At 44.1% G+C, this 13635-nt stretch overlaps 1 protein-coding gene across 1 annotated transcript; it reads right to left on the bottom strand.

The window, feature by feature from the left end:
* Window positions 1-7279: 7279 nt before the first annotated feature.
* LOC142906960 (uncharacterized) lies at window positions 7280-12677 on the bottom strand. Its single transcript, XM_076055804.1, has 2 exons — window positions 12192-12677; window positions 7280-10438 (listed from the first exon to the last, which is right to left on the bottom strand). Exon 2 carries the CDS (start codon window positions 10395-10397, stop codon window positions 9168-9170), a length of 1230 nt encoding a protein of 409 aa, XP_075911919.1. The 5' UTR covers window positions 10398-10438; window positions 12192-12677; the 3' UTR covers window positions 7280-9167.
* Between the last annotated feature and the right edge of the window lie 958 nt (window positions 12678-13635).

Raw genomic sequence — 13635 nt, 5'->3', positions numbered from 1 at the left:
TCGACTTGTGGCTGTTGTGATTGTACGTCATTTGTGATTTTCTTTTAATCTTTCAATCCCTTCATACTATGTCGAGCAAAAAAAGAAAGTGGTTGGACGCATATGGAAGATTTTGCTGGTTTTTCCTGGATGTTTCTGTTGCGTGTCGTCATTTTAAGATGCTCTGTGTTCATCTCATTGTTTGTTGCGGCTGCACCCGAGTCAAGAGCCACATGGCTCAGAGGGCTATATCTAATAAATAAGCTTGAAACTTGAAACTTTCACTCTCGTGCAAATACTCGGACTGTGGAACTCTCTAAGTCTTCACTCTCCTGGTACCACTCGGACTGTGGAACTCTCTAAGCCTTCACTATCGTGGTACTACTCGGATTATGGAACTCTCTGAGCCTTCACTCTCCTAGTACCACTCGGACTGTGGAACTCTCTAAGCCTTCACTCTTGTGGTACCACTTGGACTGTGGAACTCTCTGAGCCTTCACTCTCGTGGTACCACTCGGACTGTGGAACTCTCTACGCCTTCACTTTCGTGGTACCACTCGGACTGTGGAACTCTCTGAGCCTTAACTCTCGTGGTACCACTCGGACTGTGGAACTCTGTAAGCCTTCACTTCCATGGTACCACTCGGACTGTGGAACTCTCTACGCCTTCACTCTCGTGGTACCACCTCGGATTGTGGAACTCTCTAAGCCAGTGCTTCTTAAGCTGGGTTCGATCGAACCCCAAGGGTTCGTTGAGTCACTCTCCGGGGTTCGGCAGGGGTCAAGACACACACAGTATAGCCTGCTTCGCACTAGCAATGTCCGGCCGTTTTTGTCGGCCGTTAAAAAAAGCAAACACGCAATTTTTCTTCGCCGTGTTAGATTACAAATATTTAGATGCTTAGTAAAAATGTGTTACACAAAATAAATTCAGCCCACTATTATTATTCGTGACATCACGCTCCGCTTGGCCATCATTGGCTGCAGCTGATCACGCCACATTGCGTGATCAGGAACTTGGTGCGCTCAGTAGTCGACTTGTGGCTGTTGTGATTGTATGTCAATTGTGATTTTCTTTTAATCTTTCAATCCCTTCAAACTATGTCGAGAAAAAATAAAGTGGTTGGACGAATACGTACAATATGGATTCACGTGTATAAAGGAACGTGATGGGAGTCAGCATCCCCAATGTATGATTTGCAATGCCAAGTTCAGCAATTCTAGTCTAGCACCGACAAAACTAAAGGAACACTTCCTAAAGCTGCATGGAGATGGGAAATACAAGAACACAACGCTCGCTGAATTCAAGGTGAATAGAGCCAGATTCGATGAAAAGGCGACTCTGCCTGTTCTCGGCTTTGTACCCATCGACAAACCGATCTTCACAGCATCGTACGAAGTTGCATACCTGATCGCAAAGCAGGGCAAACCACACACCATTGGTGAAACACTCGTAAAACCAGCTGCGTTGAAGATGGCGAAAATCATGTTGGGAAAATCTGCTGAAGATAAGTTATCCCAAATTCCTCTATCAAATGACACTATCAGCAGCAGAATAGACGACATGAGCGATGACATCTTGGCTCAAGTAGTTGCAGATCTGATTTCAAGCTCAGCAAAATTCAGTCTCCAACTCGACGAGACCACCGACGTTTCCAATCTAAGCCAGCTTGTTGTATTTGTGCGCTATATGAAAGACGATGTGATAAAGGAAGATTTTTTTTTATTTTGTAAGCCTCTTAACACAACAACCAAGGCAATAGATGTGAAGAAACTCGTGGATGACTTCTTCAGAGACAACGATCTTTCGTGGAATATGGTTTCTGCAGTTTGTTTGGACGGAGCTCCAGCCATGCTGGGACGACACTTTGGTTTTGGAGCGCTGGTGAAATCCGATGCACCACACATCATTGTTACGCACTTGTGTTCTGCACATGCATGCGTTGGCAACAAAAACCTTGCCTCCAAAACTGGCAGAAGTATTAAAAATTGTAGTTGAATGTGTGAACTACGTGCGAAATAGTGCTATGAAGCACCGCATCGTCAAAGAGCTGTGTAAGGAAATGGGCTCTGAATTCGAGGTACTTCTGTACCATTCTAACGTTCGGTGGTTATCCCGGGGAAAGGTGCTGAATCGTGTTTTTGCCATACGTGTGGAATTAGCCCTGGTTTTGCGAGAGTACCAACATTGTCACCCAGATTGCTTCTCATTTTGGCGTACATGGCCTATATTTTCGATGCTCTCAATCATCTCAATCGACAGATGCAGAGTGGTGGAGTCAACATCATCGAAGCGGAAGAAAACCTGAAGGCGTTTAAAAAAAAGCTACCTTTATGGAAACAACGAACAGATAATTATAACTTCGCAAACTTTCCCCTGCTGGACGAATGTGTAAGTAAGATCGAAGACTGTCTGGAATTGGAGACATTTCTGTACCTGGGGAGCTGAAGCAAGCAATTGCCATGCACTTAGATGTGCTCGCAAAGCCTCTCAACGGATACTTCCCCACCAGAGAGTCATATCCAGCATGGGTGAGACAGCCGTTCACGTTTAGTGTTGCGACAGTAGATGCCAACGATGAATACCTCGAGGAAATCATTGAACTTCAGCAGAGCCAGCTTCAACAACAACTCTTCAGAACAATAACGCTCTCAACGTTTTGGTGTCACCAAATCGTACCCTACCCTCTTATTGCTAAGAAAGCCCTTGAGATACTCACACCGTTTGTTACAACGTATCTTTGCGAGCAATCTTTTTCGAAGATGGTAGACATAAAAACTAAGAAAAGGAACGGACTTTGTTGCGAAAATGATATGAGAGTGGCACTTGCCAAGGTGAAGCCGCGCATTTCTGAACTTGTATCTGAAAGGCAACAGCAAAAGTCCCATTGATTTGCAGTAAATATTCATTGAGTTATGTTTTTGCGTGAAATTCATGTTTGTTGGTTTTGTTCTTTGAACAGTAATTTTGTGTGCAACTGATGCATGGTTCATTTTGAGCACTAATAAAATATATACTTATGTTTTGAAGAAATCATATTTTTTTTCCACTTACGAAGGTTTCGGTGAATGCACTGATAAAGCTTGCAGGGTTCAGTACCTCCAATAAGGTTAAGAACCACTGCACTAGGAGGAAGTACCCAACTTTGCCTGGTGGAAAAATATATTAATTTCAAAACTTGTCTTCTCGTAAAAAAACATAACATAAACATACACAAATCCATTCTTTTTTTTGGTTAGATCACGTTAATATATAAATGTGTCATTATGTATGTGCAGTAGTATCTACTGACTCTGTAGTAGTATCTATTGACTACAGTAGTATCTACTGAATCTATAGTAGAATCTACTGACTCTCCAATAGTATCTGACTATGGTAGTATCTACTGACTTTTGAATTAAATGCACATTGGGGTGGGGGGGACATCACACTGTTCAGGATTTACCTCAGCGTGTGCTTGTGCAGCAGCAACTGTGCTTGATTTATTTTGTAATTTTTAACGCGAAGGAGAACCTCCCTCCCGTCGCCACTCAGAAAGCTTGTTTGCGTTGCTAGGGGCAACGGCCAGTTGGCGTTTCCATGTGCAGTGGGTTCAACTGAGTCGCACACTTAAACTTGGAGGCAGCCCATTTATTAACACACCGGGGTAACTCTACCTCTTACCGAGATAACAACCTAGGGTGGTGACCACCCCGGCTAACTACACAGGTTATGGGATAACTAACAACTTCAGACCAGGACCACCAACATGCTGCCTGGTCCACGTGCCTGAAGACTGGAGACCGAAGATCGAAGACGAAGGGTTTCTTTTGGCTTATATCCCCTGAGGCGTGGCCGGGTTCCGCCCCTGGCCACGCCCCCTTCCAGAACCCTCCCGGGGAACCTCGGTCCCTATCACGTGACCCTCACACCCCCCTCTGGGGGCCCCCGTCAACCCGTCCGGTCACGTGTCCTCTCGGGTCACCCAGGCTGCCATGAGCTCAGCCGACCTTCTCCTCAGGCCGGCACACACACACCGTACTCCTCTAAGCCCGGTACTGCACTACAGTATGGTGACATCCGGCGATGTCCCTATAAATGCATGCGCAGAAGCGTGCTTTGGCACACGCTCAAAGTTATCATTATGTTCAGCGTACATTGTTACAAAGTGTGATTTTATTTGAAGCTTTCGTGACTGCAGGAATCCATACTCTTTGGTTCTTTCGGTAAAGTCACGTAGGTATAAAATAAAATAAATCACGTTCCGGGCGCAACACAAGCGTCCGTAATCAGGTGGGAAAGCATGGTCTGCTGCTGAGGCAGATTGTTTTAAAAGGTTTGAAATGGGTGACTTTACCGAAAGAACCAAAGAATATGGATTCCTGCAGTCACGAAAGCTTCAAATCAGATTGAACCGTCTCTATGGGGAGGGTTTCCACACATCTGTTAGAGCTTTTAATAGACTGCGAGACAAGAAGGCTCACCTGATTGAGTCGCTAACCTTTCTCAAGAGATGCCGCGATAACAATACCGGTCGCATTTACACACACCTGCTGCTGTCACGTCTTCTAACGCTAAACAGATCTTGTTTAAAGCTAGCCTATCGCTAATCTCAGAGAGAAAAAGATTGCTCTAGATTTGAACTTGATAATTTAGAGAAGACTCTCTTACAATCACATTTAAAATAAACAGATAAGATGTCAACTTCTGATTGGGACCATGTAGATAACATGACAGTTTCTTCTGCTAGTTCAATGTCAAACCAAATGTAAAGTTAACTTGATCGCTAAATTCAACCTCCTGTCAAAAAAGAAGCCGGAGCCACAGGTTAAAAAGTTAGATGTTAACAAGATTGTCATAAATCAAAGTAACATCCAATTTCCAACAGTCTAAAATCAGCAAGAGCCAATGGGTTGAATTTCACAGTCACCCCTAAACACATCCCAGTGGATGATATAATTGCCCAGGTCGACGTAGCCCTCAATGGCTTGGGACACATCCCGGCAGACTTTGCTAGATCTGAAATCGTTATCCTGATAAACGCTAAGAAACCCATTAGCAACATCAGCAAAACGAGCGTTTCGAACTCTCTAAATGAAAAAACGGAGATGACATTGTCGTCCTCTCAGCCGACAAGGGCAATGCCACTGTCATCATGGATAAAACAACTTACAACAAAATTAAGGACCTTAATGATGGCAGCTATATCAATATCAACAGAGATCCCACCAACCGCCTAGCTAAAAAAAACAACTATCATCACTAAATCGACTTCTCTAATCGATCAGTCCAAGCAGAGCTCTCTAAATCCTTCGGCTGCTGACCACCCAGATTATATGGCCTTCCAAAAATCCACAAAGTAGGTACCCCGCTCCATCCCATTGCCTCCACCATTAACTCACTCATTACAAACTGGCCCGATTTCTTTCTGAGACCCTGCTTCCTTTCACGGGCAAGTCCACCTCAGCTGTACTAAACTCAGCTCACTTGGTTTCTCTAATCAAGGACATCTCACTGTCTCCAGATGATTTGCCTGTCAGTTTCGATGTAGTCTTTCTGTTCAACAATGTACCTGTATTTGACACCATTGCAATCATTGAAGACTTGGTCCAACTAAGGATGGAAACCAGATGTACCAACTTTGGTAAGGCACTGCCTTACCAACACATACTTCACCTGGAATGGTACATTCTACAAACTGAAGGCACCCCAATGGGTTCTCCCTCATCACCAGTGGTAGCGAATGTTTTCATGGAGAAATTTGAAACATGCCGTGCAGACATCCACCCTACGTCCTTCCTTGTGGAAGAGATACGTGGATGACACATTCGTCATCTGGCCACATGGCCTGCCAGCACTGAACCAATTTCTCAACCACATCAATTCCATATACCCGTCTATCAAATTCACCATGGAAGTGGAAAAGGATGGCAACCTACCATTCCTGGATGTTTTGATTGAGAAGAGACCTGATGGCTCGTTGGGACATTCGGTCTACAGGATAGCCACCCACACGGATGCCTATCTAAAGCCTGACTCCCACCATCAACCATCCAGCCCAGAAGAATTCCCTCATCAAAACACGACACCATAGGGCCTTTGCATCTCCGACCAGCACCACATAGCCAGTGAGTTGGAGCACGTACATGAAGCCCTCAGGATGAACAGATACTCGGATCGTACAATCCTCAAAGCTGAATCCCCAGCCATGCGGAGACAACCTTCTGAGGACCCAACCAAAACAATCACTTTTCCATACATAGCAGGGGTTACCAAAAGATTTCCAAAATCTTAAACAAACACAAGATCCAGGTTCGTTTCAACACAGTACACAAAATCCGTGATTTAATCCCATCTCTAAAGGATGATTCCTGACATGCAATACCCAGGTGTCTACAAACTGAGTTGTGGTTGCGGCAGTAGTTACAGTGGGGAAACGAAACGACATGTCTCGGACCGCGTTCGTGAACAAAAGACAGATCTGAAACACGGTAGGAAAAATACCTCTGCCGTTTGCCGATCTTTGTTTTAACACTGTGGGCTCACACGAATTAGATTTTTCCAAGACGGAGGTTCTCTGCAAACCTACATTCAGAGATTTGTTCATGAAGCCATCCAGATATATAAACACAGACACAACTTCAACCCAAAAAAGGGTACAAACTGAGCAATCATTGGAAGGACGTTATTAACCAGGTAGAGTTTTAACTGACTGTGATGTTTCCATCCTACCTGCCTATGTCTCTCTCTCAGATCTCTCATGCTCATGTCCTTTGCATTGCACTCTCATGCTCACATTTCCTTTGGATTGCACTCTCATACTCACCTGCCCTTTGGATTGCACCCGTTGGGTTGCACTTATGCCTTTGGATTGCACTACTCTTAGATTTCACATTAACATGCTAATCTCTCACATTAACATAGCCACTTCCATGCCCTCGTCGAGGAGGCGGCTCTCCTATCTGACAGTTACATGCTAATTTCTCACATTAACATCACTAGCCCCGGACACACTTCTTAATGACCCTTGGGCTAAACCAATTTCAAACCTTTTAAAAGTCTGCCTCAGCAACAGACCATGCTTTCACAACTGATGACGGACGCATGTGTTGCGCCAGAAACGTCGTTATTTATTTCATGCCTACATGACTTTACCGATAGAACGAAATCGTTTGTGATTTTATTAGTTTACATTGGACCAAGGGCAAAAACAAATAGCGAGTTTTCGTCGGGGGCTTAGTTTGTTGTATGTGTACTTTGTTGAAATGTAAACCCAACAGTTTGTCAGTTAAAAGTTAAGATAGGCGTAGCAGACAGACAGGCAGACAAATAATCACGTTTATTAGATATGAAAAGACAACATAATTAGTGTTGTGGAGAAAATATCTCCTTTATGTAACATTTCAGTGTTTCCCTTGTGTGTACTATATTCGTGATTTCGAAGACAAACATTGAGTTGGGGGATATGGATCCTAAGCTACAAAAAATATCTTTGATCCTGTATCACATGAACAACAGCAGTCACGTAAATGTCCTGCACAGGTTACTGTCAAAACAAACGTTCGTCTATTTAGGACATTCCATTTATGACCATTTTATTCCAAATGGCACGTACAGCAAAATCTCTGCTATCACGTACTTTACCATGAGGAATGCTCTATTAACCGGCATCTGTCAAGCGGCAATATAAATATAACTTCACATATCGAGAAAAATTCTGGCATCTTGCAGCGTGCTTCATGACGTTGCTGAGTGGTGGCACAAATGGAGTCGCAATTGCAATCTGCAATCGGCCATTGTGATCGTGTTGTGGGCTGCTTAACCTAATTGTTTCACTGTACTTGTACATACAGTACTGCACTACTGTACACTGTAATCTAAACCAGCACCACTGCTTCTCTACAGTAAACTTAAAATGCTGTACAAATGACTGGTGAGTACCTCTGTAAAATAGTAAATTATTTTGAATATCAGTTAAAATGTATGCTTAATTTCTTCGTAAAAAAGTTTTTACATTTGAGAATTTTGCTGAACCATAAAGTATACCTCTCAGACAACCTGCACATTTGATTAACTGGCACCACCCTTGATTCCCCATGGATGCTGGATAAGAGCTTTTGCTGTGTATGCTCAGAATCAGATCATGTGTTAAAATTATAACTGTAAATTACCAAGAGACACATCGCCAACATTCAATAATTGAATTGAAATAAACTGCATCACATTACAGTGCATTTACTGTACACTGATCTCTGAATGGATGACTACACCTGCATGCATTCTTAGAATGCGAGAAGTGATAGCACGGTTGATATTTGTTAAAAGAGTTTCAAAGTTCACATCTGTCCGGCAGCCCTCATGATTACTGCAGCAATATTGACCAAAAATCTGCTTAACAGTGGATGTTCAACATTCATGGTGTCAGGGTCAAAATTTGCCAGATTAGAAAGATTAGCCACAAACGACCCGACTGGGGTTACACATCAATCATCGCTCCACCAAACTGGCAGGCTCATGTCCACGTGCAGGTCAGTACTGAGTCACCTTCTACCACAAAAGGACAGCTGCCACTTGGGCTAGCCGTCGAACGATTGAGATTAAATGATACAAGCCGCTTGTAGTTGCTGAAGCATCTCACCTTTGATTAGCAAGATTGGCTACGTACAGCGAGAAAGAAATAACACATTTATGCAAGTGCCAATTATTAATATAAATATTATTATAACACGTTGAATGCTGTGGAGCCTTTTTGTCTCCTACTCCTGCTGACAGATCTACCCAACCTCCAAGTCCACACATGCTGGCCGCTCCTACTCTGCATCCTCCAAAAAGTCCACTCTCTCTCAGTCCGCAGCCTCCTCCAGTTTCAGGCTGCCTCTATTGACCACTTGGAGGTTAAACCCTTGCAATGGAAAAGCCACAAATCTGGCTGTCGCCTGATGAAGCTAGTTGTAATGACTGGCGAAACGTCACTCAGATTGTAAATGTTGTGGCTTGGCTCTCCAACACACCGGTGTGCTGTACTAGTGATGAATTGGCATGTTCTGTTTACGTGACAACCCTTACTAGTTGGCTGTGTCGGGTGGTGGCGGGTTTTAACGACACATTTATATATTTACGCGATCTAACCCAAAAAAACCTCTATTATGGGAAAGGCCTGTGAATGGAATGGAACTTCGTTTTTCTTAGCTCAATGATACACATATACTTAGTCTCCATTTAACTCAGTATTGCCTAAAAAATCCACCCATACCTCCACATCCACAAATTGCTGGGGGTTGCCTCGTTCTGCCTCAGAGTCCACAGTCTCCTCCAACTTAACGCTGCCTCGATCGACGTGAAGGTCGGATTTTGGAGTTGAATCTTCATCCTCACATTTCACTATCACTTCTTCAGACTTTACCGTCACTTCACTTTTCACCTTCACTGATTCAAATTTAAATTTCACTTCTTGACATTTCGCCTTCACTCCTGTCCACGTTTCACATCTCAAATGTTTTTCTGGTTCTTGTTTCATGAGGGATGGACTCATTGCAGCATTTGGACTTTCACAAGCCGATTTCAGATTAATTTCCTGATGAATGGTTTGATGCTTGTTTCGATCCCCTAACTGTCGAAAACCGTTCTCCCCATACACAGTGCACTTTAAGGGTTTTTCTCCTACGTGTGTTCGCTGATGGTTTTTAAAATATGTTGACAGTGAAAATTCCTTCCCACACACAGTGCACTTGAAGGGTTTCTCTCCCATGTGTGTTCTCTGGTGTGTTTTAAGCTTTGATGACCATGCAAAGGCCTTCCAACAAACAGTGCACTTGAAGGGCGTCTCTCCTGTGTGTATTCTCTGATGTGTTTTAAGATGGGATGACTTTGCAAAGGCCTTCCCACAAACAGTGCACTTGAAGGGTGTCTCTCCTGTGTGACTTCTCTGGTGTATTTTAAGATGTGATGACGTTGCAAACGCCTTCCCACACACAGTGCACTTGAAGGGTTTCTCTCCCGTGTGTGTTCTCAGGTGGACCTCAATATATGATGGATGTGCAAACGCCTTCCCACACAAAGTACACTTGAAGGGTTTTTCTCCTGTGTGTATTCTCTGGTGTATTTTAAGAGGTGATGACTCTGCAAATGCCATCCCACACACAATGCACTTGAAGGGTTTTTCTCCTGTGTGTCTTCTCTGGTGTCTTTTAAGAGCTGATGAATCCGCAAATGCCTTCCCACACACAGTGCACTTGAAGGGTTTCTCTCCCGTGTGCGTTCTCTGGTGTGTTTTAAGATTTGATGACCATGCAAAGGACTTCCCACAAACAGTGCACTTGAAGGGTTTCTCTCCCGTGTGTGTTCTCTGGTGGACCTGAAGATATGATGGATGTGCAAACGCCTTCCCACACACCGTGCACTTGAATGGTTTCTGTCCCGCTGATTGTTTTCGCTCCATATGACCAATTCTGTCCAGCAAAGTGGCAGAGGAACTTGCAGCTGCAGACAGAAAACAGTAAAATCCACGCAATGTATGTCAGCATAAAAGCATAGAAATGCATATGTATACAGTCACACGTGATATTCACATATTACATGGACAAGAACACTAACACATTAACGAGAAATAAAAAAATCACCCTCAAATTTATCACACAGGCTGTTTTATGGCACGTGCTCCTATTGACGATCAGCTGTTGGCCTGGCATAGTAAGGCAAGTGGTCAGTATAATGCCTGGAGGCCCTAGTATATTTAATATCAATGATAACCCGTAACTCTACATACAGAATTTCGGTTGTATCTGGCTATTGAAAAAATGTTAACTATTGCAAAAGTCTGCTAAAAATAGCAAATGGTGTTAAAAATATAAATATTCGGATTGGGCAGATATATGATCAAATGGACAAATTAATATTAAATCGCAATTTGTAAGTCCGAAGCCAGGCTCAGATTTGCTTGAATGCTCGGAGGGACAGATGTAATTTCAGCTTCATGTGCTGTCTTTTCCATGCTTATGAAACGTTCCATGTGTAGGGGGGTTCTAGAAGGTGCGCGTTGTGATGATTGTAAACAGGTGACCGGAAGGCACTGTAGAGGTGGACGACATTGGGGCCGACTGTGGAAATCATCAGGGTTGACTGTTCAGGTATCAATGTGGTGGAAACCATCGGGCCCTGAAGATAGCCATAGCAATTACGAGTGTGGCAGTCGTTTGTTGTATATATAGGTTTTATGAAAATTGATGAAAATAATGAAAATTAAATGAAATGTGAAATTTGCATAATTTATCCGAAATTATGTTAATTGGTGTAATTATGTGCATTAAATTATGCTGATTCGAGAGATAATCGTATTAATTTATGCGAGTGGGCGTGGTTAGGATAATGCAGGTCGTTATGGATTATCAGGTCGAGCCTCGGTGACTAGGATTGTGTTATGAATTGGAATGACGCAATTAATCGTTTGCAGTGACGCAGGCGTTGTGAGCGTGAATGAGAGAGAGTCGATTCGACTCTGCTCTTTAATTCCGTATTATCGATAAGGATACGATTACTCTCGATTGAACATTACGAATTATGTGTGTTATGGATTGTGTGGTGATAGTGTGCTTATGATAGGTCCCCAGGATTCAGATCTCATACGCAGAACAATATTATGCAGAATTTCAGGAAGAATCACACAAACCTTCTGCTTTGATCAATTTTATTTTCTAGCTAACTTTAATTTTTGGATAATATGAAAACTCTCGACCTTGGAATTTCAACACAGCGTTAACATGATACCATCACGATTGCGTTGTTTCACCTCGATAGCGGCACCTGTGGTTAATTCCCGACGCGTAATACAATCAATCGGTTGTTGAGAGAGAGATTAAAACATGCAACTATTCTATCAAAACCTTAACCTTATAATATGTAAATTCGTGTTTAAACATTGCCCACACAGTACCACATCCATTCATAGACCTTCAAGTCAATTCGTATCACGTTGTTAACAGGACGATTGGTTATTATGCAACTCAATGACAGCAGTATTTTCCTTTATGAATTGATTTTTAATGCACCACCTTGGAGTGGCACCCTTCTTGATTATCCCGATATGCGTATCGTGTGTCTTCTTTATCACTGGTTCAATTCTTTGCGTAAAGCAGACGCCGAGGTTAGCATCTCTTGTGTCCAAAATGTGTTTCCTGTGTGTTGCGGCGCGGTGGGGGAGTGAGGGGGAGAGTGTGGAGGCGGGGTTGCATACGACCGGCTGCCAGTTTCTGTCCACCGCTGGCTGGATGAGTCAGCACGACGCTCGCCGTCGTCGCGCCGATGGGTGTTGAGTGCGGGGCCGCTGCCCTCTCAGCACTGGTGACGCGAAGTTGCGCACTGTGGCACGCTGGTGGCACGCTGCTGGCACGCGCTGGTGCTGGTGCTGATGGCACGCTGGTGGCGCGCGCTCCCTCTCCTTGAAGATGCACGAACGCGCCCGTGCTGGTTCGCTGATAGCAGTTTCTCTCCACTGCTGGCTGAGCTGCTGCACGCTCTTGCTTGGCGTTGCTGGCCGCGCTCTTTCTCCTTGAAGGTGCGCGAACGCGCCCGTGCCGGTTCGCTGGCAGCAGTTTCTCTCCACTGCTGGTTGAGCTGCTGCACGCTCTTGCTTGGCGTTGCTGGCCGCGCTCTTTCTCCTTGAAGATGCGCGAACGCGCCCGTGCTGATTCGCTGACAGCAGGTTTCCTCCACTGCTGTATGACTCACTTTTGTTGATACATCGCGCCTCAGTGATCCTCGCTACTCAGCGAGGCTCGGAGCCAGCCGCTCCATGCGACTGCTCGTCCTGTGGACGTCTTGACTCGCTGATCTGTCTTGACTCTTGACTTAACTTCACTGACTTTTGAAAATGCGGCTGACCGTTATATTCAAAAGACAATGCTCTCTGCGCAGTGGAAAAGGGGGGGGCGGGGTCTGTGTGTGTGAGTTCGTCTGTGTGTGTACAGATGGCTCCTGCGATAACGATCTGTTTGACCTGGCGTGAAATTCCTCTCTCGCGCTCTTCGGGAGAGACAAAGGTGGTCGGGAGCACCTATCTCTTTATACTTTCGACTTATATTTCTCAAATACCATTTGGTCCCATGTTCGCCACGACTCGTGTTTGTAACTACGTCCTCCCGACACCTCTCGGTTTACCGAGGTTCGAATTGTTATGATGGAATTATTAAAAAGAAAAATAATTTTCATCCTGAAAAGGTCCGTTTCCAGATTGTTGGAATCCATATCCCTTGGTTCTGTAAGGTTCTATAATGGAATATCGTTTAAGGTTAACACGTAATTATTAATGTTATATTGCAATTTCTTTAAAACTTGTTTGTCTGGTTGCCGTGTGTGGGGTGGGGTGTGTCTCCTCATCAAACCCGGCTGGCTTTTCCAGATGGCCCCTTGTGATAAGGTGTAATTCCTGCTTCTCCGCGCTGTGAGAAAGACAAAGGTGGTCGGGGTTGCTTGGGATATTGTTTAAACTCTTTCGTAAGTTTGCCCGTTCGCCTCATTCCTTCTCGATAACCTTTGATGTGACTCGGTATTTTGTCTCCAAGCTTTGTTTTAACAGTAAAAGTATTAAAGGTGAAAATCATTTGATAGCGAATTAATTATTGGATAATAATTCACTGATGTATCTGGTGGCCTGGTCTTGATTGGAGTGAGCGCGAGGACCG

This window comes from Petromyzon marinus, chromosome 72 (genome assembly GCF_048934315.1).
Source record: "Petromyzon marinus isolate PM22_M1 ecotype Great Lakes invasive population chromosome 72, UKy_Petmar_22M1.pri1.0, whole genome shotgun sequence".
Classification (NCBI taxonomy): domain Eukaryota; kingdom Metazoa; phylum Chordata; class Hyperoartia; order Petromyzontiformes; family Petromyzontidae; genus Petromyzon; species Petromyzon marinus.
The sequence above is the reverse complement of the archived record's forward strand: the minus strand, read 5'-3'. Positions and strand labels throughout refer to the sequence as shown.

Coding starts and splice junctions, on each gene's coding strand:
- LOC142906960 (XM_076055804.1), bottom strand. CDS start 10,397: ATGGAGCGAAAACAATCAGCGGGACAGAAACCATTCAAGTGCACGGTG.